This window comes from Rhinolophus sinicus, linkage group LG02, assembly GCF_036562045.2.
Source record: "Rhinolophus sinicus isolate RSC01 linkage group LG02, ASM3656204v1, whole genome shotgun sequence".
NCBI lineage: Eukaryota > Metazoa > Chordata > Mammalia > Chiroptera > Rhinolophidae > Rhinolophus > Rhinolophus sinicus.
The window spans coordinates 133,601,862-133,629,543 of record NC_133752.1 but is presented as its reverse complement, the minus strand read 5'-3'; the positions used below and the strand labels follow the sequence as shown (position 1 = coordinate 133,629,543).

General features: G+C 34.9%; 1 protein-coding gene and 1 non-coding gene across 3 annotated transcripts in view; one reads left to right on the top strand and one right to left on the bottom strand.

Moving 5' to 3' along the window:
- The window catches only part of TBC1D15 (TBC1 domain family member 15), a 67,643-nt gene that overhangs the window by 8,645 nt on the left and 31,316 nt on the right, over positions 1–27,682 (top strand). For both annotated transcript variants that reach the window (XM_019748975.2, XM_019748974.2), the window contains exons 2-5: positions 15,527–15,625; positions 16,043–16,117; positions 20,034–20,172; positions 24,754–24,964. In XM_019748975.2, coding sequence (XP_019604534.1) covers positions 15,527–15,625; positions 16,043–16,117; positions 20,034–20,172; positions 24,754–24,964 — 524 coding nt within the window. The remainder of the gene's footprint in view (positions 1–15,526; positions 15,626–16,042; positions 16,118–20,033; positions 20,173–24,753; positions 24,965–27,682) is intronic.
- Positions 13,758–13,877, bottom strand: LOC141570274 (small nucleolar RNA SNORA25). The gene has a single exon (XR_012494279.1). It is a non-coding gene; the product is annotated as a small nucleolar RNA SNORA25 (small nucleolar RNA).

Below are 27,682 nucleotides of genomic sequence, written 5' to 3'. Positions count from 1 at the left end.
AGGTGCCGCAGGGGGCGGAGCCCACCATCCCTTGCGGGACTCGAGGAATTGAACTGGCAACCTTGTGGTTGAGAGCCCACTGGCTCATTTGGGAATCAAACCGGCAGCCTTCGGAGTTAGGAGCATGGAGCTCTAACTGCCTGAGCCACCGGTCTGGCCCCATAAGTTATTTTTTATACAGCTTTAATGAGGTACAATTGGCAAACAATAAGTTGCACATAGAGTGTGTAATTTGATAACTTTTGATGTATGTATACAGTATGAACCCATCAACACAATTAAGATAATGACATTTCTACCACTCCAAGTTTCCTCTTGACTCATTGTAATCTATCAATACCTTCATCCTATTCACAGGCAGCCACTGAGCTGCTTTTTGTCACTATGGATTAGTTTGCATTTTCTAGAATTTTATGTAAGTGGAATTACATAATACATACTCAATTTTTGGTCTTCATTCAGCATAATTATTTTGAGATTTACTCATGTTGCATGTATCATTGATTTATTCCTTTTTGTTGCTGGATGGTATCTCATTGTATGGGTTTTGTTTAACGATTCACCTATTGATACACATTTGGCTGTTACAAGTACAGCTGCTGTAAACATTGGTATACAAGTCTTTGTATGAATATATGCTTTCTATTTTCTTGGCCAAATACATAGGAGTAGAATGACTGGATCATAATGTTAGTTGCATGTTTAGCATTTTAAGAAACTGCCAAACTATTTTCCACAATGGAGTATCATTTTACATTCCCATGGGTGGTGTATGAAAGTTCCAGTTGCTCCATATCTTCATTAACATTTGGCATGGTAGTCTTTTTAACTATAGCCATTCAGATAGATGTGTAGTATTTCATTGGGGTTTCAGTTTGCATTTCCTTAACGACTAATGATGTTTAGCATCTCATCAGGTTATTATATGACATTCCTGTACCTCTGCTGAAGTGTCTGCTCAAACCTTTTGTCCAGTTTATTTTAAAGTGCGGTTCATTTTCATGTTACTGTGTTTTGAGAGTTCTTTTTATGTTCTGGATATAAGTCCTTTATTTAGACATGCGATATGATTTGCAAATATATTTTCCCTGCTTGAGTCTTGGCTTTTCATTTGTTTAAGTGTCTTTTGAAGAACAGGAGTCTTCAATTTTGATGATTGATCAATTTTTTTATGCTTTTGGTGTCATTTCTAAAACAATTGCTGAACCCAAGGTGTCATAAAGATTATCTTCTGTTTTTTTAAAGTTTTGTAGTTTTAGGTTTTACACTTAAATCAGTGACCCATTTCAATTTAATTTGTATATGTAGTGTGATATATGAATTGAAATTTATATTTTGCACATGAATATCCAGTTGTTCAAGTACTATTTGTTGAAAAGACTTTTCTTTGCTGAGTTGCAAATTGGTAAGTAAATTTGGTAAATAAATTTACGATGTATGTGTATTTTTATTTCTGAACTTTATATTTTGTACTATCAATCTATTTGTTTATCTTCAATACTACACTTTCTTGATTACTATAGGTTTATACTAAGTCTTATAGTCAGGAATGTTAGTACTCCACCGTTATTCTTTTTCAAGGCTGATTTGGTTATTCTAGGTCTTTTGAAAGTCCATACAACTCAGCTTTTGTTAATATCTCCAAAAGAGCCTGCTGGGATTTTGTTTGGCATTGCAGTCAATCTAGAGATCAATTTTGGGAGAATGGACATCTTAACAATATTGATTCTTCTGAGTCATGAGCATGGTGTATTTATTTAATTTAGTTGTCTTTCATTTTTCTCAGAAATGTTTTATAATTTTTCAGTTTAGAAGTCTTGCGTACCTATTAGATTTATACCTGAGTATTTGGTATTTTTGGTGTTATTGTAAATGTTCCATTTAAAAATCCTACTTTGTTGAGTGGTATATATAAAAATATAGTTGATTTTTGTGTATTGGTCTTGAGTCCTGGATTGTTGTTAAATAAATTCACTTCGTTTTCGTACTTATGTGGATTCCATTGGATTTTCTACATAAGATGATCATGTCATCTGCAAGTGTAAATTATTTTACTTCTTTCCAGTGTAGATTTTTCAAATTTATTTTTTCTTTATCGCAACGTCTAAAACCTCAAGTACAGTGTTGAATAGCAGTGGTAAGAGTGAACATACTTACCTTGTTTCTGAGCTTGGTTTTGAGAAAGCATTCAGTCTTTGCATATATGATGTCAGCGGTAGTGTTCTATAAATGCCCTTTACTAGACTGAGGAAGCTTTTTTCTGTTCCTAATTTGCTGATAGTTTTTGGCAGAAATGCATGTTGGATTTTGTCAAATGCTTTTCCTCCATCTTTTGAGATGATCACACAGTTTTTCTTTAAAAATTTCACAATGGTGAATTACAGTAATTGATTTTTGAATATTAAACCAATTCCGAGTAGGGTAAACCCCACGTGGTCATGAAGTATTTTTAGTTTTTACATATATTATTGGATTCAGTTTGCTAAACTTGTGTTTAAAATTTTTTGCATCTAAGTCCATGAGAAATACTGGTCTGTAGTTTTATTTTTTTATAATGTTTTCGTCTGAGTGTGTTGTTAGGATAATGCTGGACTCATAGAATAAGTTGGGAAGCATTCCTCCTCTCCAGTTTTCTGCAAGACTGGATAGGATTGATATTACGTACTTCTTTCTTAAATATTTGGCAGAACTCACCAGGAAAACCATTTGGGTCTGGAATTTTTTTGTGTGGGGGAAGGTTTTTAACTACAAATTCAATTTCCTTAATTGATGCCAGGCTACTAAGGTTATTTTCATCTTTAGTGAGCTTTGGTAGCTGTGTCTCTTAAGGAATTTATGTTTTGTCTAAGTTTTCAAATTATTAGTCTAAACTGTTTGTAAATTTTCATAGTATCTTTTTTATATGTTTATGTAGTGGTGTTAATGCTCTAATTCCTAATGTTGGTAATTTGTGTCTCTTGTTTTTTCCTCATCAGTCTGGCTAGAGTTTTACGAGTTTAATTCTTCTCAATGAACTAGCGTTTGGTTTCATTCTTCTCAATGAACTAGCTTTTGGTTTCATTGATTGTCACCCCCCCTCCCCCGTTTTTCTTTTTTTTCTGTTTTATTGATTTCTACTCTTGAAGTTTATTTCGTTTCAGCTTTCTTTGGGTTTAATTTCCATTTCTTTTTCTAGTTTATTAAGGTAGAAACTGAGGTCATTAGTTTGAAGCCTTTTTTCTAATAAAGGCATTTAATACTATAATATGTATTTCCCACTAAGCACTGCTTTAGTGGCATTGCACAAAATTTGATAGGATGTGTGTATTTCAGTTCAGATACTTTCTGATTTCCCTTTTGATTTCTTCTTTGACTCTTGGGTTATTTAGAAGTGTGTTATTAATTTCCAGATATGGGAGTTTTCCAAAGATATTTCTGTTAATGATTTATAACTTAATACCCCTGTGGTCACAGAACATACTTGAATTCTTTTAAATTTACTGAGATTTGTTTTATGGTCCAAAGTATGATCTGTCTTGGTAAATGTTTTGTGCACACCTGAAAGGAAGTGTATTCTGCTGTTGTTGGGTGGAGTGTTCTGTGTCAGGTCAGTTTGTTTGATAATGTTATTCAAGTCTTGTATGTATGTTTTTACTGATTTTTTGTCTGTTGTTTTATCAGTTATTTGGAGAGGGATATTGAAATCTCTGACTATAATTGTGGCTTTGTCTATTCTGTCAGTTTATGCTTCATGTTTTTTGAAGGTCTCTTATTAGATGCATAAATATTTGGAATTGTTAAGTTGTCTTGATTGCATTGACCTTTTTGTTGTTATAAAATTATCTTTGGTTATATTTCGTTTGCTCTGAAATTTACTTTTGTCTGACAGTAATGTAGCCATTCTAGCTTTCTTTTGATTTGTGTTAGCATAGTATATTTTAAAATCTTTTTATTTTTAACCTACTTGTGTCTATATTTAAAATGCTTTTCTTATAGGTAGCATAGAGTTTGGTCTTACTTTTTTTTTTTTTTTAAACTTTTATTTATTTAAATGTGTTTTTCCAAGACCCATCAGCTCCAAGTCAAGTGGTTGTTTCAGTCTAGCTGTGGAAGGCGCAGCTCATAGTGGCTCATGTGGGGATCAAACCGGCAACCTTGTTAAGAGCACTGCGCTCTAACCAACTGAGCTAACCAGCCACCCTGGTCTTACTTTTTTTTAAAATCGAATCTGACAATCTCTTTTTAGTTGGAATCTTTAGATGGTTGACATTTAATGTCATTACTGATGTGGTTAAGTTTAAGTTTCTCATCTTGCTCTGTGTTTTCTATTTGTCCTATCCTATGTTTCATTTTCTTTATCTGCCTTCTTTGTGATTAATCAAGTATTTTTCATTATCCCATGTTCATTTTCTTTGTTGACTTATTAGCTATAACTTGGTTATTTTAGTAACTGCTTTAAAGCTTGTAGTATACATATTTAACTTACCACATTTATCTTAAAGAGTTATACTAATTCACATGAAGTATAAGAACCTAGGACAATATACTTCCATTTCTCTTCTCCTGGCTTTTGGCTATTTTCGCAGATGTTACAAACCCCTCAAAATATATACATACATGTCTTCACCTACTTATGCTTTAAGTAAGGACATGTGATTAACAGGGAATAAAATATATTTATCCACATAGTAACCACTTTTGGTGGCTTTCATTTCTGTGTGTAGATCCAGATTTCTTTCTAGTTTAATTTACTCTGCCTGGAAGACTTCCTTTAAACTTTTTTGTAGTTTAGGTCTGATGGTGATGAATTTTTTTAGCTTTTATATGCCAAAAAATTTTTTTGTCTTCTTTTTTGAAAGATGTTTTCTCTGGGTGTAGAATTACAGATTAACAGTGTATTTCTTTCAGTACTTGAAAGATAATGCTCTGAGGAGGAAACTTCGGGAAGTGATAGATATGTTTCTGGTTTGGTGGTGATTGTTCATGGGTATATACTTATCCCCACACTTATCAAGTTGTGTTCCTTAAGTATGTACAGTTTCTTACATGTCAATCAAACCACAATAAAGTGGTTTAAAAAGTAATGTTGCTCCATGTCTTCTAATCTTCATTGTTTTTAAAAGGAAGTCTGCTGTAATCATTATACTTAATGTTTTTTCATGAGACTGATTTTAAGATTTTCTGTGTATTAATGATTTTGTATAATTTGATTATGATGTGCCTTTATATGCTAGTTTTCTTTGTGATTCTCGCACTTCGGAGTTCACTGGAAAGTTTAGATCTGTGGGTTTATAGTCAATCAAATTTGGAAAAATTTCTGCAATTATTTTTTTTAAAGACTTCTATTTCTCCCCTCTATCATCTCCTTTAAGTACTTCAATTATACATATAATAGACCACTTGAAATTTTCCTGCAGTTCATTGATGCCCTGTTCACTTTTTTCTTAGTCTTTCCCTCCCTCTTTTGTATATTTGTATATTTTCTAATGCTGTAACTTCAAGTTCATTATTCTTCTGCAATGTCTAATCTGCCATGAACCCATTCAGTGTATTTGTCATTCGAGATGTTGTAGTTTTCATCTCTAAAAGTTTAATTAGGTTTTTTAAAAATATTTTTGATGTCTTCTCAACAAATTCTTTTTTTTTAATGTCTTGAACATATGGAATTCAGTTATAATAATGCTTTAATATCCTTCCCTACTAATTCTATTAACAGTGTCATTTTGGGTTGTATTTTATTGGTTGATTTTCCTCCTTATTATGGGTCATTTTCCTCTTAGTGTGCTTGGTTTTTTTGTTTGTTTGTTTACCAGATGTCAGATATTGTGAATTTTATTTTGGGTGCTAACAAATCTTTTTTTTTTTTAATTTAAATTAACATTTATCTAGATTATCCTTTGGATCTAAACTAAAGATCAGTCATACCATCACAAAAAATATAAAATATGATTTTTTAGAATTAAGTTTATTGGGGTGACATTGGTTAATAAAATTATGTAGGTTTCAAGTGTACAATTCTGTAATATGTTATCTCTCTATTGCATTGTATGTTCACCACCCAAAGTCAAATCTCCTTTGGTCACCATATGGTTGACTCCATTTATGCTCTTCCACCTGCCCCCTCCTCTCTTACCCTCTGGTAAACCACTAAATTGTTATCTGTGTCTATGAGTTTTTGCTTGTCTTGTTCATTTGTTGCTTTCAGTTTTATATTCCACATATGAGTGAAATCATATGGTTCTTGACTTTTTCTGACTTATTTTGCTAGCATGTTAATCTCAAGATCTATCCGTGTTGAAAATGGCAGTATATATCTTTTCTTATGGCTGATTAATATTCCATTGTATATACGCACCACATCTTTATCCAGTCATATATCGAAGGACACTTTGGTTGTTTCTATGTCTTGGCCACTGAATAATACTGCAGTGAACATAGGGTTACACGTATCTCTGAGGATAAATGTTTTCAGATTTTTTTGGGTAGATACCCAGAAGAGGGATTGCTGGATCCTATGGTAATTCATTTTTAATTTTTTGAGGAACCTCCATTCTGTTTTCCATAGTGGCTGTAACAGTTTACATTCTCATCAGCAGTGTACGAGGGTTCTTTTTCTTCACAACCTCTCCAACACTGGTTATTACTTGTTTTATTGATAATAGCCATTCTAACAGGTGTGAGGTGGTATCTCATTGTGGTTTTGATTAGCTAATAGCTAGTAAAGTTGAGCATCTTTTCATATTATTTTTTGGCTCTTCGTGTGTCTCGGGAGAAGTGTCCTTTCAGGTCTTCTGTTCATTTTTAAATTGGATTGTTTATTTTGTTGTTGTTGAGTTTACACGTTCTTTATATGTTTTGGATATTAGCACCTTATTGAAGGTATTGTTTGCATATATATCCTACCATTTGGTTAGTTGCCTCTTTGTTTTGTTGTTGGTTTCTTTTGCTGTACAGAAGCTTTTTAGTTTGATATAGTCTCATTCATTTATTTTTGCTTTTACTTTTGCTTCTGAAGTCAGTTTCATAAAATCCTCTCTAAGCCCAAGATCCATAAGTTTAGTACCAATGTTTTCTTCTATGCAGTTTATTTTTTAGATCTTATGGTAGGTCTGTGATCCATTTTGAGTTAATTTTGGTGTATGGTGACAGCAATCTAGTTTCTTTTCTTTTGCACGTGGCTTTCCAATTTTCCCAGCACCATTTATTGAAGAGGTTTTCTTTTTTTCATTGTATGCTTTTGGCTTCTTTGTCGAAAATTATCTGCTTATATATATATGTGGGTTTATTTCTGGGTTCTCAATTCTGTTCCATTGGGCTCTGTGTCTGTTTTTGTGCCAATACCATGCTATTTTGATTATTGTCAGTTTGTAGTATAATTTGCAGTCAAGGAGTGTGATACCTGCAGCCTTGTTCTTTATTCTCAGGATTGCTTTGGCTATTTGGGTTTTTTTGTGATTTCATACAAATCTGATTTTTTGTTTGTTTGTTCTATTTCTTTAAAAAATGCCACTGCGATTTTGATGGGGATTGCATTAAACCTGTGTATTGCTTTGGGTAATATGGCCATTTTAACTATGTTTATTCTTCCAATCCATGAGCACAGAATATCTTTCCATTTCTTTGTGTCGTCTTCAATTTTTTTCAGTAATGGCTTACAGTTTTCGTTCCCATCCTTTGTTAAGTTTATTTCTAGGTATTTTATTCTTTTTGTTGCAATTGCAAAATGAATTTTTACATTTCTTTTTCTGAAATTTCATTGGTAGTATATAGGAATGCAATGGATTTCTGTACATTGAGTTTGCATCCTGCAACTTTACTGTGTTTGTTTATTGTTTTTAATAGTTTTTTGGTGGAGTCTTTAGGGTTTTCTATATACAATATAATGTTGTCTGCAAAAAGTGACAATTTGACTTAATTCCCAATTTGGATGCCTTTTATTTCTTTCTCTTGCCTGATTGCTCTGGCGAGAACTCCCAGTACTGTGTTGAATAACAGTGGTGAGGGGAGATATCCTTGTCTTGTTCTCGATCTTAGAGGAAACACTTTCAGTTTTCACCACTAATTCTGATATTAGGTGAGGATTTGTTGTATATGGCCTTTATTATGTTGAGGTACTTTTCTTCTATACTCATTTTGTTAAGCGTTTTAGTCATAAGTGGATGTTGTATCTTGTCTAATGCTTTTTCTGCATCTATTGATATGACTTTTATCATTTATTTATGTGGTGTATTACATTAATTTATGTCGTTTGAACTTTCCTTGCACCCTTGGAGTGAACACCACTTGATCGTGATAAGTACTCTTTTTACTGTATTGTTGTATTTGATTTACTAGTATTTTGTATAGGATTTTTGTGTCTGTATTCATCAGAGATATTGGGCTGTAGCTTTCTTTTTTTGTGTTATCCTTACCAAGTTTTGGTATCAGGATAATGTTGGGATCATAAAATGAGTTAGGAAGTATAGTCTCTTCAATTTTTGGAGGACTTTGAGAAGGGTAGTTATTAAGTCATCTTTGAATGTTTGGTAGATAGAATTCACTAATGAGGCCATCTGGTCCTGGACATTTACTTTTTGGGAGTTTTTGATGATTCCTTCAATTTCCTTGCTGTTGATTGGTTTATTTAGATTTTCCAGTTCCTTATAATTCAGTCTAGGAAGGCTATATATTTCTAAGAAATTGTCCATTTCTTCTAGGTTATTGAATTTGGTGGTAAGTAGTCTTTCACAGTAGCTTGTATGATGCTTTGTATTTCTGTGGTACTTGTAATTTCTTTTTCATTTCTGATTTCATTTGTGTCTTTTTTTTCCCCTTAGTGTTTCTAGCCAGGGGTTTGTCAATTTTACTCATCTTTTCAAAGAACCAACTCTTCCTTGTATTAGTATTTTCTATTGTCTTTTTGTTCTCTTTCATTTATTTTTCTCTAATTTTTATTATTTCCTTCCTTCTGTTGACTTTGCGCTTCATTTGTTCTTTTTCTAGTTCTTTAATATGTAATGGTAGGTTGTCGATTTGGGAGTTTTCCTGTTCTTGAGATAGCTCTGTAATGATATAAACTTCCCTCTTATTACCACTTTGGTTGCATCACAAACATTTTGATATGCTGTTCTTTGTCATTTGTTTCTGTATGTCTTTTGATCTCTCCTTTTAATTTTTCTTTGACCCAATTGTTCATTAGTAGCATGTTGTTTAATCTCCACATACTTGTGGTTTTCACTGCCCTTTTTCTTTCTTTCTTTCTTTCTTTCTTTCTTTCTTTTTTTTTTGCTGTTGATCCTCAATTTCAAAGCATTGTGATCAGAGAATATGCTTGGTATGAGTTCAATCTTCTTAATTTTGTTGAGCCTAGTTTTGTGTTCCAACATATGTTCTATCCTTGAGAATGTTCCATGTACACTAGAGAAGAATGTATAGTTTGGTGTTCTCAAATGAAAGGCTCTGTAAATGTCAATTATGTCTATTTGATCTAATGTGTCATATTTCCTTATTGATTTTCTGATTGGATGTTCTATCCATAGCTGTCAATGGGGTATTTAGGTCCCCTACTATTAATTGCATTTTTGTCATTTTCTCCCTTTAATTCTGTTAGTAGTTGCTTTATATATTTTGGTGCTCCTTGAATGGGAGCATGAATAGTGATGTGTTTTGTCTTCTTGATGTATTGTCTCCTTTACCATTATGAAATGTCCATCTTTGTGTCCTGTTACCTTTTTTATCTTAAAGTCGATTTCGTATGGCTACATCTGCTTTTCTCCAGATGTCATTTTCTTTGAGTATCATTTTCCACTCTTTCACTTTGAATCTTTATTTGTCCTTACAGCAGAGATGTATCTCTTGAAGCCAGCATATGGTTGAGTTTTGTTTTTTGATCCAAGCTGCTACTTGTGCCTTTTTATTGGTGAGTTCAGTCCATTTACATTTAGTGTGATTGATATATGAAGATTTCCTATAGCCACTTTGCTTTGTTTTCTGGTAGCTTGATGTCTCCATTGATTCTTTGCATTTGTGTTTCTGTCTATTATTTTAGTTTGGTGGTATTCTATGATTCTTTTCCTCCTTTTCCTCTTTTTTTAAGTTATGTGTCTCAGTTCTGGATTTTTTTTGAGTGGTTACCATTAAATTTATGTAAAAGAAAGTTTCATATATACAGTATATATAGTAGTCCTTTTTTTTCTGTATGCATTTTATCTCCATACCCTTTGCAAATTCAGGCCTTTACCCCCTCTCCTTTTGTTTTTGTTATCACAAATTGTCCCTATTTATACTGTGAGTTCATTTCCGAGTCGCATTAGCAATTGTTCTTCTCTCTTTTAAGTGTTTTTTATCTTTAACCTTTATGTTATATTTAAGTGTATAGTGATCTATTCTGAATAGCAGTTGCCATTTCCTGCTTCTGTCTTACTCATAGTTTTGTATCCTTTTGTCTTTTTGTTTCAGTATTTCCTGAAATGCAGGCCTTGTGATGGAAAATTTCCTCAGCTTCTGTATATCTGGAAAGGTCTTTATTACTTCTTCATATCTAAAGGATAACTTTGCGGGCCGGCCTGGTGGCTCAGGTGGTTGGAGCACCATGCTCTAAGGCCGAGATCACCGGTTGATTCCCACATGGGCAGTGAGCTGCGCCCTCTACAGCTAAGATTGTGAACAGTGGCTCTCCCTAGAGCTGGGCTGCCGTGTGCTGCCAGGAGCAGCCAGTGGCCATAGTGAATGGCCGGCAGCCTGTGAGAGCTGCTGTGAGCTGCTGTGAGTGGCTGACCAATGACCGCTGACCGACTGCCTCAGCGGGAGGGAGCACAAGGCTCATAATACCAGCATGGGCCAGGGGGCTGTGTCCTACACAACTAGACTGAGAAACAAGGGCTTGAACCGGAGGGGGGTGGAGGCGGAAGAAGGGGGGCAAAAAGGATAACTTTGCTGGATATATTCTTGGTGGTAATTTCTCTCTTTCAATAGTTTGAATATTCGATTCCACTCCCTCCTAGCTTGTAGAGTTTCTGCTGAAAAATTTGATGATAATCTAATGGGCTTTCCTTTATAGGTTACGTCTTCTTTTTCCTGGCTGCCTTGAGAATTCTTTGTCATTAATTTTTGATAGTTTCAAAATAATGTGCTTTGGTGAAGGCCTTTTTGGATTGGGATAATTAGGTGTTTTGTTTGCTTCTTGGATTTGAGTAGCCAGTTCTTTACATAGGTTTGGAAATTTCTCATTGACGATTCATTTGAATAGGCTCTCTGTTCCTTTCTCCCTCTCTTCTCCTTCTGATATACCCGTTTTTCTTATATTGCTCTTTCTAATGGAGTTAGATAGTTCTTGTAGGGTTCTTTCACTTTTTATTTTTTTTAACTCTCAGCTCTCTTCTTCCATCTGTATCATTTCTAAATTTCTATTTTCAGTATCACTAGTTCTTCCCTCTATCTGGTCAGCTTTGTTTTCTAAGTTTGCTATTTCATTCTTCATCTCTTTTATTGAGTTCTTTGACTCCAGAATGTCTATTCCGTTCTTTTGAAAAATTTCAGTCTTTTTGGTAAAGTATTCATTGTGTTTGTTGATTTTCTTTCTGAATTCATTATACTGCCTATCTGAGTTTTCTTGTGTCTTGTTGAGTTTTTTTCAGAACTACAATCTTGAATTCTCTGTCAATTAAGTCACATATTTCCGTATGTTTATTTTCTGGAGATTTTTTTATTTTCTTTCTGAGCTGCCTTGTTACCTTCCTTGGTTATTAACAGCACATGATGGATTATTTCTCCTCCTAGGCATTCCTAAGGAATGAACTCTGTAGCACGTTGATACAAGGAGGTCTTTCTTTTGTTTTCCAGTAGGTGGTGCTGGAATGTTTTATTTTTTCTCGCATTGCTCCAGTTTCTCACAGTGGAAGATGCCTTGTATTCCCTGGAGAGGTGGGTGTCTGATCTGGCATCAGGTCGCCTGTTCACAGAGCACCACCCTGTGGGAGAATGTGGTGGGCGATGGGGTTCTGAGCCCTGAAATCCCAATGCTGCTCCTGCAGCCAGATGCAGTGCTGTACTGCCTGAGCTGTCTTAGGTGCCCCCACTGTGATTGGCCCTAAAAGATAGGGGTGGGGTGGGTTGGGAGAGGCTGCTGCTGTGTTTGTGGCTTTGTTTTCTTCCCAGTAATGGCGACTGACAATCCACAACTACCTCACCTGTGTATCTCCACCCTTGTCACTGGGATTAACTGCTGGGTGCGAACCGCCTTTCTAGTTCTCAGGACTGGATATTCCCCTCCAACACTCACTGTACAGTTTTTTTCTGGGGCCGCTCCTACTGTGTTTCCCTGAAAATAAGACCTAGCTGGACCATCAGCTCTAATGTATCTTTTGGAGCAAAAATTAATATCAAACCCATTCTTATATAAGACCTGGTATTATATTATTGTATTATATTACATTATGTTATATCCAGTCTTATATTACACCTGGTCTTATATTAAAATAAGAACAGGTCTGATATTAATTTTTGCTCCAAAAGACGCATTAGAGTTGATGGTCCAGCTCCATCTTATTTCGGGAAAACACAGTAGCTCTGGGAGGGTGTGAGGAGATAGCCAGGCTCTGTGGCTTTGTTTTCTACCTGCTAGACTACAGCTGTCGCACTTCTGTATTTGGTCTCTGGCCCATCACTGGTTTCACCTGTATTATATTCTGATCACTCAGGCAGGAATGCCCAGGGCCACAGAGATTTCACCTGCATCCTGAATCCTCCCTTCTCCCGGGACCACAGAGAGCTCTGGGCTGCATGCACGCACCTGTCTCTGCTCTTCTCCCTCCCCTCCTCCCGTTTGCCCTGATTCGCCCACCTTCAGATGTTACGATGTGCAGATCATTCATACATGTTTGTGTGTTGCACAGGGAATCCTTTATTGAATTACAGCTCTTCAACTTGTAACTTCAAGGGCAGAGATCACCTGGGACCCCTAGCTGCCTTGCTTTTGATGTCCCCCATTAGATATCTTTGTATTCCTATAAAACATTCTCAAGCTTTTTCTTAGAAGGCACTTAAGTTATGTGGAAACAATTTGATACTTTTGGGTCTTGCTTTTAAACTTTGTTAGATGATATCAGCACAGCATTTAATGTGGCACTAATTTTACCATATGCTGAGGCAAGACTATTCTGAAAGCTCTGCCCAATGCCCTGTGAATTATGGGGTTCCTCACTCTGGTGGGAACAGCTCTTTGTGAGCCTGCAGATTGTTTCTTCTAATAATTTCTGGTGGCTGTCCCCTCCTCTCCTTAGACAAGTTACTGATATACATGTACTGATCAGTGCTTGCTGAACACTCAGCGACCTCTGCAGACCTCATGCGTTCTCTCTCTGAGCACTTCTCTCTTTCTGGTACTCTTTCCAGTGACCTTGAACTGTCTTGGTCCCCCAGTTCCCAGTTCTGTGTCTTCAACTCAGGGGGACTTTTTCATAAGGTGCCTGGTCCTTTAGCACTTTTTAGGTATTTTGCCAGCTAGATTATTTAGGAAATTCAACTTTTTCTTAAATGAAAAAGAGACTAGGCAGTCCTTGACCAACATTTGTATGGGGAAGAAAGAGTTGTTTAACGTTCTTCAGTTAGGTAAAGTGCTTTATTTGATTCTTTAGACGTCATTAAGGTTCCAGAATCTCAGTATTAATAGTTCCACAGAACCTTAGTTTGCGTCGTTAATGATACCAAGCTTTTCTTGGCAGTGAGTGTCCCTTTTTCTACTGCGAGAACTCTGAAGTTCTTGGTTATGCTAATGGCTGAGTCTGGTGAAAATATGCTGAAGTATGGTTTCTGGATGAAAATAGCACTATTGAATGACTATTGCATCCTATGGAGAACTTCAATCTTTGGTCACAGTGTTAAGTGCTCTTTGGGCCCACGAGCTCTCTTTGAAATGACCTCAGAAGTAACTTCTGTTAACAGCTTAAAGGGTGTCCTTCCAGAACTTGTTCTGTGCATTTTTGCAGTGATCTGTAAAAGCTTCTGAGAAAGTGTAAATGTCATCATACTGTATATAACTGGTGATTTTTTTGTATGTGGTTTTTGTTTTATTTGTATGTTTGGCCATTTCATCTCTATCATTTTTTCTTAACTCCTGAATTGTGTTCCCCACAGAATGAATATCCCAGGATATATTTGATCATTTCCCTCTTTATGGATATTTAGATACGTACCTTCCCTTTCCTCCCTCCTTCACCCCCTCTTATATTATAAGTAATATTGTGAATATTCTTAGGCATGTCTTTGTGCACGTATGTGAATAAGTGTGTATGCTTTACATTTTTTTCTCTATACTAACAATGTAGAATTGTCTCCCACGGTTCCCCAACTCATACTGTCCCCAGTCTTTGCCTACTTGATGCTAGCCTGTTGCTTAACGACTCTTTCATTGGAGGCCTTCTTGGGTTTTTGCGATCAGAACTCCCCTTGTGATCTTGATTACTAGACTCTTTCCTGACATGACATTAGTCCATATCAGAAGTCATTAGCATAACAAAGGAGAGGCAGTAAAAGTAATGTGGGAGCTTTATAGTGCAGGTTTTTCATTCATCAACTAGGAGGTGATGGTGATGGGCTCTGGTGGTGCTTGTCCTGCATTGTTGGTCCCTGTGCTATTCTGAGTAGTGATCTGATTATATTAATAAAAGCTCTACATAAATAAGAAGGTACACTCTATTCTAAACTTACATACGTCAGAAGTACTTAGGTCTAAGTGACTATTTCATTTCCCTTTTACTTATTTTCATAATGAAAAAAAAATTTTTTTAATGGCTGAAACGGGTCCCAGGAATGGAATCTTAACTTATAACATTATGCCTATAGAAAATAAGGCTCAACTTTAAATGTTTCAGTTTACTCAGGAATTAGCTTAAGTCTCTACTATAGTCCCGTAGGACATTTTTCAGGGACCATGTTTTAATCATATTCATAGACCTATGGTTTTTTACATGCTTTGTCATACGGAAGCAATCAGTATAGTATTTGTGAGCTTGAACTAGTTTAAGGTTAGTCATTCCTAGAAGCTCTCATCATTACTCTTTAAAATTCCTGTATTATTCCCTGAATTTTTATGCCACTGTGCTACAAAACACACCAAAACGATCTTACAGTAACATGTTCTATTATAGGAATAGTTAGAAAGCATTGATTCCTCATTGTACTTCATCTATTCTTATTCTTGAGTATTTTCAGGTATATTTTCAGTTTGAACCCAATATTTTGCTTAACATTTGTTAAAAATATATTTTAAGTGAAATTGCATATTGAGACGTGTAGCAGTTAGCCTGACATCTTTATTTATGGAAAAGGTTAAAATTGTGATTGTCATTAAACCAAAAACTTCCATGCATAACAAAGCAAATTTCCTTCCAGCTTATCTTTGTTTAAAGGCTCTTAAGTCTGAGTGCTATTTGAATAATATGTTTATATATGAAATAAGCAGAAACTTGGTTTAGGCATTGTAAGAAAACATCTCCTACTTTTTTTTAAACAAATGTTGAAATAGTACTGAATAAAAATGGTGTGATTAATGTTATTTTTGCTGTTCCAGATTGTATATGAACAGGAAGGGGTCTATATTCACTCATCCTGTGGAAAGACTAATGACCAAGACAGCTTGATTTCAGGAATATTACGTGTTTTGGAAAAGGTAAGTTTCTAGTAAGTGACTTTAGTTAATAAAAATTGTTGATGGTAGTGGCTCATCTTCAGGTCATTATCAGCAAGTATGAATTTCATGTGAAAGGTAAAATTATGAAATTGAACAGTGGTTGTAAATTTAACACAGAAATGATAGTAGAAATAAAATACTTCAGATAAGTCAGTAACGTGGCATGGAATATTTAAAAACTCATGTAAAAGTTGTAGTAATATAAATTATAATGAAAAGTAAGCAGAATTTAAAAATCTATAGTACATTGGTTGGTTTACATATGACTGCATATTTAAAGCACTAATATTTAAGAGGTTAAAAGTGTCATTTTGGGTTTAGGGAATTAAAAATAGGTGACTAAAAAACGTAAGATATTGTTGAAGACTAAATATAGTTCATAATTTCTTTCTCTAGGATGCTGATGTGATAGTGGACTGGAGACCGTTGGATGATGCGTTAGATTCTTCTAGTATTCTCTATGCTGGAAAGGTATTTAAACAAATGTGTTACTAAAGAAATGCCATTTAAAAATAGCAGCATTAGTAAGATATAATGCATAGACTAGAAAATTCACCCTTTTAAAATGTATAGTGATTTTTTTATATTTATAGTGTTGTGCAACCATCACCAATATCTAATTTTAGGACATTTTCTTCACTCCCCAAGAAAGAAGCTGTACCTTTTAGCGGTCCCTCTCCTCCCAGCCCCTGGCAATCACTGATCTACTTTCTGTCTCTGAATTTGCCTGTTGTGGACATTTCATCTAAATGGAGTCATAACAATATGTGGTCTTTTGTGACTGGCTTCTTTCACTTAGCATGTTTCTGAGTTCATCCATGAGATATGGTACTTTTGTCTTTTTGCTAAATAATATTGCATTTATAGATATACCACATTTTGTTCATTAGTTGATGGACATTTGGGTTGTTATTACCTTTAGGCTAATATAAATAATGCTGCTATGAACATTCATATGTGAGTTCTTGTTGTGCACATATATTTTTCTCTTGAAAACCCTGGACTGGAATCCTTGGGTTATGTGATAACTTGTGTTTAACATTGATATGATGTGTTCACTTCTCACTAAAAAAGGTAGAGATTTAGCTCTTATCTCTACTTTGTCTTGAAACTCTGGCTCAGTTTCCACATTTCTTAAAGTATTTAATCATATAGATGATCTAATTTCATCTTCATAGAGACATTTCTCCCAGAGTTGTCATATGTGCTTCATTCTGAACTGGTTGCTCTTTTGGTTTGCTGTGCAGCAGTTATCCTGGGGATTCTTTTTGCCTTTAATCCCCGTTTTCTGTATCCTGTGCTGTTATTTATATATTACTCTCTTATTTTGGTGCAGCTCCAGTGCTTCCTGAGAAAAAGAGTGCATGGGAGCGAAAACATCTCTTTTTTTAGACTTTTCTATCCTTTTTATGAATTGATAGTTTGGCTGGCATAGAATTACAGTTTCAAAAATAAATTTTCCCGCATATTTTTGAAAGTTGTCCTCTCAGGTTTGTCTGGTTTGTCTAGTTTTCTTTGTTGATGTTAAGTCTTATGCATTCTAATTTCCAATCCTTTGTATGTATTTTTCCTCTTTAGAATCTTTTAGAATTGTCTTTTTGTTTCTGATGTTCTAGATGTCCTGGTAGTGTGTCTTTGTGGTCTTTTTTTATCCGTTGTGCTGGACATTTGCTGGGCCCTTTTAATATGGAAACTTGTGTCTTCCAGTCTTAGGTAATGTTCTTGAGTTATTTCAGTGATGATTTCTTCTCTGTTTTTTATTCTCTTTCTTCATGGAACTCTTTGACCGTCTGGACTGGTCCTGTAATTTTTTTTTAAATACTTTCTTTCCTATTTTCTGCTTCTTTGTTTTAGTGTATGTGTGTGTCCTATTTTCTAGGAAATTTCAATTTTATCTTCCAGTTCTTCTGTTCCCTTTTCATTTGTGTTATATTTTTAATTTCTGAGACATTTTGTTATGAGCGTCCCCTTCTTCCCCTTTTGAAATAGCACCTTGTTCTCCATGGATATAATATCCTCCCTTATTTCTGAGGAGTTCAAGGATAGATTTTTAGATGTTTTAATCTCTCTATATAGTCTACTTCTTTTCATTGACTTTTTTCCTCCCTTGTTTCATTTGGGCTTTGTCTTTTCTGTAGACATTTTGATGTTTGGTGGTCTTTGTATTGTGGTGCTCGTATTAAAAGTAGACACAACAAAGCGGTCATACTCACTGTGGGTATGGGTGGGCTCGGTAATGGTTGGGACTCAGTGTGATTCTGGCTAGGCAGTTTCCTTGGAGAATCCTTCACACTGAAATCTGGGCCTTTCTCTTGGGCTAATCATTTTCCAGAGAAGAATTTGCAGGTTCCTTCCTAGAGATGGTAAATCTGGATTCCAGTGTTCTGGGAAAAGAGCTGCGAGTCTTGCCAACTCATTATATAGATGGACTTTCAATTAATTCTCCTGTTTTTGTCTATTATCCCATTGCTCAGTGTGCTTGGTTTCTCCTAATCCAGCGATAATCTGTTTTACATTCTCTAATGAGTAAACCTCTAGACTTTCGTGAGTAGTTTTCTTTTCAGCTTGACCTTTATCCTAATTTCTAAAAGTACCTGAAATACCAATTCCATGCCGTTGTGTGGGGTGGGGTTCTGTAGATGCTTCTTAGCTTTCCGCAGTAGTGGTGGTAGAGTTGGTAGTGATGGTGGTAAGGATTGCATATTTTAAATTGGATAAGCATGGAGGGCTCCCTAAGAAATGACAATTGAAGAAGAACCAGGAAGAAAAAAGCAACTCCTCTTGATAATTTTATTCATTCCGGTTCCTCCCCTGTTTTTAAGTCTGTTTCTATTCTTATTTCTTAGTTTCTCTTGTGCCTTTAGAATACCTGCCTGTTCCTACAAATTTCCCTTTTCCCTTTTTAAAAAGAATGACACTAGCAATACATGAATACATTTTTGTTGTAAAAATTCAAATAGAAAGTTGAAGTCCTGCTTGATGAGAACCCTGTCCCTCATCTGTCCCTGTTCAGTGCATATCTTTCTAGCCTTTTATCTGTACGCTTTTCCCTCCGTCCCATCTCTAGTTTTCTCCTGTGTGTTTCTAATTGCATATGTTTCATGTAGTTGTTACACTGCACATGTGTCACACATTTTTGTTTTATTTACTGTTACGTATTGAACATACATAAATATTAATATACCAGTTTCTAAACTCTGCTTAGTACTTCATTGGCTACCCCCTGGTTTCTTTACTTATCTCATCATTGAGGGATATTAGGCTATTTCCAACATTTCATTATTACAAACAGTGCTGTAATGAAAATTCTTGTATGTGCCTCTTTGTATACATGTGTATTACTCTGGGGTAGATAATGAAAAGAGAGCTATTGTGATGAAACACACACATTTTTAATTTTAATAAATTTGGCTAAATTGCTCTTTTGGAGTCAATACTGATGAGTACTCTTATCACATTGTCAGATAGCATTTCCTAACACTGTCTTTCATATTTTTATTTTTTGATTGAATAGGACAAAAACAGTGAAATTTATCTTGCTTTTCTTTGATTATTTCTGAAGTTGGACATCTTTCTATATGTTTGTCACTTCATATTTCTTCTTTGACTTGTGTGTTTATACCTTTTGCTTATTTTTCTCTTTTGATATTTGTGGATTTCTAAATAAATTGGTAGGAGTTGCTTTTGTAGTTTGGATGTTTTTCTAACATCTATCATATATTTTGGAAACATTTTTACCCAGTCTTATGTTTTACTTATGTGTGTTATCTTTTGTTTGTATAGAAGTTAAACTTTTTGACTTAGTCAGGTCTTTAACATTGCATTTTAGACTTTTAGTTTTATTTTCTTTTTAAATAAAGCTTTATAAAACTGTGCATGTAGCTATGTTATTTATAGTTTTTATCTAATTTTGATTAAGAGAAATACGCAACCAGTGGTAGCTTAAATAAGTAGCCACCATTGGCTATTTTCTTCAAATAACCAGAAGTCTGGAGGTTTATAACTATTTGCAGTGGTTCTCTTGCATTTTCTCTTATGGTTCTAGATGGCTGCCATATTTTTAGGCAACACAGTTGCACTGAAAGCAGGGAAGGGGGGAAAGGGATGAGGCTTTTATTAGGAAAGCAGAAGCATTTCCAGAAGCCCTGCAGTTGACTTCTGGTTATATTTCATTGGCAACCCCAACAGCAAGGGAATCTGGGTAGCTTTTCTTGTCTTTTTGGTAAAGATGGGCAAGGGAGAAAATGATAGGAAATAGTGTTCAGTTCTCCCACGAGTGATACCTGCCACAATGAATACATTTATATAGATGCTGAGAAGATTTTATCGATTGAAATTGAATTCTAGTTTTAGTCCCTAAATATTTTATATGTTATAATTATTTTAGGACTCCAGTTCAGTTGTAGAATGGACCCATGCCCCAAAAGAAAGAGCTCATCGAGGATCGGAACATCTGAACAGTTACGAAGCAGAGTGGGACATGGTTAATGCAGTTTCATTTAAAAAGAAACCACATACCAATGGAGGTATGAACTAAATCTTTCAAAATCGTAAACTGATTAGCTACAATATAATATAAACAAAAGTGTGAAGAAAGTTCTTTACTGTTCCTCAGAGAAGAGGATGCTTTCGTGCTTTTGAATCATATAACTCACATTTTAGTTATATTCCCTTTTCATCTCTCTTCATTGTTTTGTTGGTTGTGACTTCATAAAAAAAGCTTTAAAAATACCTTTTCTGTTTTGTAGTTATTAATGGCAGAAAATAGAAACACTTTAGAAAATTGCTTTGGCTCTCATGTACATTTTTCTTAATCTAGTAGAGTGAAAAAAATCATGTTATTTCATCCTAAAGCACCAGGGGGAGATGGAGTATGCCACTAAACCAATTTCATTGTTTACTGGAATCTTCACAGCTCATTGCAGTCTCCCCTTTATATATGTTCAGTGATTATTCTCCTTTATATGTATGTATACATATATGTATACATATGTATGTATTTAAATGTGTATACACATATTTAAATTTCTGTTTGTTATGTGGTAATTATCTGCATGAAGGTAAGAAGAGAGAGCCCAGCTAACAGCCTGATAGAACACATATAGTATCCCAGATAGGATCTAGCTAGCCCGTCTGTGATGTGGCCTGCATATTTGTGATCTCTTTTAAAAATATTAAACGCTTGGATAGAGTTAAAACATTGTTTTTCCTGCTGATTCCTTTGTGTTTTATAACTAAAAAGGATATTTTATCTTTTAATGATTTTGGGATGAATTTAGGAATTTGTCCACGTTATACTTTATACTGTATCATTTCTTAGAAACAGTAAGAAATAGTAATTCACAATTGATATCAATTGCTTTTGATGACAATCAGCTCATGAATGTCTCTCTCTCTCACTCTGTCTGTCTCTTTGTGGGCATTCGCTGTCTACTGAAAGGGAAGGTTCTTTACCAGAACAGTACAAAATGTTAAGGAAAGATAAAATCACAGGATTTTAGTATATTTGTCATATGAGGGATTTTTAACGACTCTAGACTAGATCTTCAGGATTGGTTATATGAATTGCTATTTTTTGTTTGTTGTTGCCTAATGTTAAATCCTTGAAAATGAGAAATTCAGGCTACAGGAATGAGCAAAAGGAGTGCGTTTTCAGTATTTCATAGAAGAAAGAAGCATCATGTGTATGAGAAAAGCATAATCTGAAAATAAAGATCTTGTTTTCTTTCTTTTTCTTTTTAAAGGAGGGCACAGCTCACAGTGGCCCATGCCGGGACTGAACCGGCAACCTTAGTGTTATCAGCACCATGCTCCAACCAACTGAGCTAACTGGCCACCCTTAAAGATCTTTTCTGAATAGTGGTTTTCAACTTTGACTGCACATTGAAATCACTTGGGGGCAGTTAGGCTTTTTAAAAAGTACCAGTGCCTGGCTTTCATCCAGCAAGTTAAATCATACTTTGAAGATGGAGCCTGGGCATCTGTATTTTTCAAAATCTGTCCTGGTGATTTCAGTGTGCAGATTTGAGAATCTCTGTGTAACTGTGAAGCTTAGCAAAAAATTGCATATATAAATACTACTTATGTGGCTTGGCCATGCATTGTGACTTATAAAATAAAGAGCCTCTATTTTGTAATTATTAAAAATTAAGACATTTTCTTTTTCCCCCCCAGTATTTAAAAAAAAAATTTGTGATTGTGTATTAGAGTAAGAAATACATTAATCTATATGGCCCAGTGTGCATATACTTATTTAACAGAACAAGGAATTATGAAGTGCTATGCACTCTGTCTCATCCCATCTTCCTTATCGTATCCTAAACTATCTATTCATTTGATTACATTTCATCAAAACTTCTTCCTAAAGGGGACGTTTTCTAAGCTTGATGTTTCAGAATTCAAAATTATGCCATTATAAAACTTTTATATTTTTAAAGCATTTTTTCAAATAACATTTTATTATATTTTTATTTTTTATTATAACCTTCATACTTTTTACTTTTTTGTGATTCACAAAGGAAACTTGGGACAAACCTTTAAAAAAATTGAAGACTGAAGACTTATTTAACTTTATATTTCTTAAAAATTTCTACTGCTAAGTCTTTGTTTTTATGTTCTAGATCAAATGTTCTGAAAATATATATTCCCAAAACAACAGACTGCCATGATGTTCTGGATACACATCTAAATAAAATGTCATGTCCTTGATGTTAATTCTGTTCAAGACATGGGGACTTACTAAATTCTTTTGTTTTACTCTTCTGCTATAATGGCCAGTTTTCCTATGTCAGTGTGTTGGAGGTATTTTTTACATGTATTTGGTAACAGTAAATTCATCAGAACAAATTAGTTTTACTTACTTTTCTGTATGGAGAAAGAAGGACATTTTAAGTTAACTCCTGGATTCTGTTTGTTTTCCTTTGTAACCATTTCTCTTTCTGCTTAGCTATTGGTGATAGATTAAATTGCAGATTACTTTTATGTTGACTTGGTATTAGGTTATTCATTTATTCAACATATCTTTGAGTACCTATTATATGCCAGTCACTCTTCTAGGTACTGGGGATATAGTTGTGAACAAAATAAAGTTCCTGTTCTCATGAAGCTTATATTCTAGTAAAGGGACTCATAGAATTGACTTGTAATGTTTCCCTCATCATTGATCAGAGCTTTAAGTGAGGAAATGTGTGAGGCATTTTCTGTTGTATTTAATACGTAATGTGTATCTCTTCTAATTATTGAGGGGAAATCTGTGTAAATTTTTTATCTTTGAATATGCACAAACTCCTGCTGATTCATATAACCTACATGTATTTAATATTCTTTTATTAATTTGGATTAAGTACTTTTTTATATAATATAAGAATTTCATTAAAAATTGTTCATACCTAGTTTTTCATTGTTGTTTTGCTATGAAAATATTTTTGGTCTTTGCAAATAATATAGTATGTATCCTTTCTAGGTAGTCCAAGTACATTCACACTTAAATGATTCATGAAGATGTTAGAATTCTAGAATTCTTCTCACTTTGATACTAGCTTGCAGTAGTGTTATGAACTCTATAAATTCTGGTGCAACATGAATAGTAGTCAAGTGGGCATCTGGCACTTAATCTAGTTCCAGCCTTAGATACGAGTGTATCATTTCAGCTCGTGTATGAGTGAGTATTAGTTTAGCTTTTCTGGAGTTCCTTTCAAGTGGTACTTGTTAAAATGTCCATGAAATAGTGATGGTGTCTGCATTCCTTGCATGTAGAGGTTACTGTGAGTTGTAGATTTCTTTGTGTCACTTCAGGAGCTCTTGTTGGAGGTGATGGAGCTATATAGTGTTCCTGACTAGCTAGGAAGGTGACACACATTCAGGTCAACACCAGTTGATCTACCCTTTGATCAAGTTCTGTAAGCATTTACCATCTGCAGTTCATCTTTGTGGGAATTGATAGTGTGAGATGGAATTAATGAAGATGTTGAACAGGATAGTGTGACACAGGAAATAACATTAGAGAAAAGGTTTTTTAAAATTTCAGAGACATGGTCATGCTTATGTCTGTGTTAAAATGTTGAAATAAAATGGTATATTTAGATTAGGAATTAATTATAAGTATTAATGAGAAGAAAGGTAACATTTTTTCCATTTTCTTTAAATTTTTCTTTAAATAGATAATCTTTAAGTTGTTTGTTAATAAATTTATGATATTGTTCACAAATCTCAGATTTTAAGTTTCTATAAACAGCCCACGAACTGGGAAAATGCAATTTACAAAAATATAGTTTGGTTTGAACTGAGGTCTTAATTTAGTAGCAGATTGATTTTAGCAGCAAGATTAAATGTATTCATTATCTTTGAAGCATTCACAACTTAGTTGTCTTTTTATCCTTAACTCCCCACTTTTAGTTTTTGCAAAAAAGAAAAATGTCTGTGTATTCACTCCAATATTATTGTTATTTTTGTTATTACTATTTTCTTTCATTGGACCTCTTCAATATAATTTTTTATACCAGTATATTTATCTTCACTCAATGTAGTCTACTAAAAATAATTGCCAAAGGAAGTGAGCGAAATAAAGATTTTTTGTTGTTTTAAATGACTCTGCAAGAGCATCATGCCATTCATATTTGGGGGGAGTGGAAAAGATTAGCATTTATTGTTTGCTGTATAATTTGCACCATACTAGTTAGTTGACAAATATTATGTCTTTTTAATTCTTAGAACAATATTGGAAGGTAAGTATAATTATCTTCATTTTACAGATGAAGAAACTGAGGCTCAGAGTTATTTGCCCCAGACATTCAGTTAGTAAGGTGGTGGTGCTGCAGTTTGAATCCAGCCTGCCTGCTTCCAAAGCCATGTTCATTTTGGGCAAAGCTTATATTTAAATAGGGGTAACATTGTTTTAAATTTGTATGCAGCAAAATAATTATTTTAAAAACTAGTCCTTTAAGAAAATGTATGTTGCCATTACTAATACAGGTGACAGCCATAGTAATGTGAATGGTATAGTCATTCCCTAGGTTCTACAAATTTCTGTTAGACAATCATGAAGAGTGCTCTCAGTGCCTTTTATAAGGGTGAACAAAAATATTTTGCCCCACTTTCTTGTTTTTAAGATGCTCCAAGTCATAGAAATGGGAAAAGCAAATGGTCATTCCTGTTCAGTTTGACAGACCTGAAATCAATCAAGCAAAACAAGGAGGGTATGGGCTGGTCATATTTGGTATTCTGTCTAAAGGATGACGTCGTTCTCCCTGCTCTGCACTTTCATCACGGAGATAGCGAACTACTGATTGACTCTCTTGAAAAATATGTGGTATTGTGTGAGTAAGTATCAAATTATTTTCTACTTATTGAGATTGGATTGTTATATTGGTCCCGAGGCAAACGGCAAACTATTTTTGCTTGTCACTGGGTATCAACAACCTATGTGCATATCAGGGCACAAACAGCTTTTTTTTTTTCCCCCTGGGGTAGTGATTGCTTTTAATGAATGACTGAATAAAATTTTGCCATTTTAGTAATTTGGATCTGCAATCTGTCACCCTATCACTGTTTTAAAGAAAAGAGTGGTGTAGTATTTTCTATACACATTTAAATGAATGATGATGCGTCACTATCTTACAGATTATGTATTTATCAAATTTACCTCTTATTACATAGTTTCTGTTAAACAGAGTTTTATTTGAAATGTTGGAAATTTAAGTCAGGCAAGTCTATGCCCTTTATAAAATTATTGTAAGTGTGGAAGACAGGGCTTCCTCACTTTCCAGAAGTCTTATATCTTACATTTAGTCACCTATGTGCATTTGTACACACATACTCTTTCTTGCTTTCACTCTCAAATACATTTTGGGTATCAATTACATTGTAGGCACTGTGCTAGTAGCTTAATATTTAGTAGTGAACCAAACAGGCAGGTTCCCAGATGCCTCAGCCTTTATGGTCTTGTGAAGGATACTGACCAATAAATGGCAATAAAACTCAAGAGCTAAGATAGAGGAGGTATGAGGTGCTTTGGGAGCTCCCAAGATGGAGGAAAGGGTACCTCATTCAGATGGCGGTTGGGTAGGAGTCAGGGAATACTTTCTAAGGAAGTAACACCTAAGTTGGGACCTGACAAATGAGTGACCATTAGTATGAAAGGGGAGGAAATATTTAGGAGAGATGTTTTAGATAGAGGGAAGAATATAAAACATGATGTAACCATAAGGTAGAGTAAGTAGTTCAGTATCACAGGTCTGCATGGTGGGGGAAGGGAGGGTACCAAATTTAAAGATGAAGCCAAAGGTGGGTGAAGGCCAGAGCACGAAGGGTCTTGTAAATCAGTGTTAGCAGGTTGTTGCAGTCATCTAGATGGAATTACAGTGGCATGAGCTAGGAGAGGGGCAGGAAAGGGACAAGTATGAGACAAATGTTTAGGGTTAGAATTGCGATTGATTGGATATGTGTAGGTAAGAAGAAGGGAGAAGTTGAGTTTATTAGCTTGGGGAACTGTAGGGCTGATTGTTAACTTCGTTAATAATGTCCTCACTTAATAGTAGGAAATAGAAACATATCCTTACTTTATCATGCCTAAATTTAGATTATGTAAAGCTTGGAAGATTTTGACTATTTTCTGGAATGAAATTTTTCCCCCTACCATGTTGGTCACCTCTGGCTGGCACTAGGTATGCTGATCAGTACCAGTAACCATAAGAAAGTCAGGCCTGGTTGGTAGTATGTGGGTCTTGACCTTGTAGTGAGAAGCTGTGAATAGGCTACCACTGGGGGTTAAGTAGATTTCAGGGGGGGCAACGTCATGATTGGGGCAGAAGATTTGGCTGTTGAAAGCAGGTGTTAAGATTTGTGAGTGTTAGCAGTATAGTAAGTTCATTATTAGTGTTGTGATGTAACAGTTACAAAACTTGATTAAGATGAAGTGGTAGAAACCTCTCTACTGGTAAGATCATACTTTAGAGAACTGGGGCTTAGTTTTAAGCACTGCATTTTAAATGTGTTAGAGTAACTATACTACATGGAAAAGATGACTGGTGTAATGAGAGGGATCAAAATGGTATGAAAAACATTAGAAGGATATGAGGCTATAACTTGAAGAAGAAGAGTTTTGGTGTAACATTAAATAAAATCCAAACTTCTTAACTGTGGTCACTGAAGGCCTGCCCTGTCTTAGCTCTGTTTATCTCAAACCTCATCTCACGCCATTCTCGACTGTATTCTAGCCACATGGTTTTCTTTCAGTTCTTAAAACTTGTCTTAGAGTCCTTTATTTACGCATATGCTGTTTCTTTTGTGTGAGATATTCTTTTCCCTTTCTGATCCCCAGGGTCTCAGTTTAATGGTACTTCCTCACGGGCTTTTCTGGATGCTCCTTCTCCCACTTAATGTAGGGCCCCACACCCATTCCTTTTTGCTTTCATTCCCTTGTCTGCTTCCTTCATGGCCCTTAACAATAAAATAATTTTGTCTGTTTGCTTCTTTTATGTTCTACTCTAGAATGTAAGCCCATAAGGGTAGGGATTGCATCTATCTTGTTTACCTTTTTGCCTGAGTTCCCCCCACAGTGCTTGGCACATAGTATTTGTGCCATCTGTCTTAGTTGGATGAATAAATGGCATGGTATTTACTAATTCTACAAATCATTTTGAAAGGGTTGTTATAAGAAATAAGTCACATATTTGTATGACTGGAAGGAAATAGATTTTAACTGAAGAGGTAGAGAGTTTTCTATCCTGGATGGGTTCGAGGATACACACAGCAACCACTTAGGTGCTTGTAAGGGAATGTGTACCTTGAATGTGTTGGTCATGTTTTAATGAGGGTTATAAGTGAAACTTTGTTTCCTTTTCTGTATTTGTAAACAACTGAAAAGTAATTATAAGAATCAGACAGGTGGTGATAAAAACATTATTGGTGAGGCTTAGATATGCAGCATGTTTCACCCCAAATTAGTTTGAAGTCACACAGTTACTGTCACTTTTGGACAATCACACGTCTCCCTAGTGAGGACAAACCACTTGTGTGAATGAGAGAGGACTAGAAACC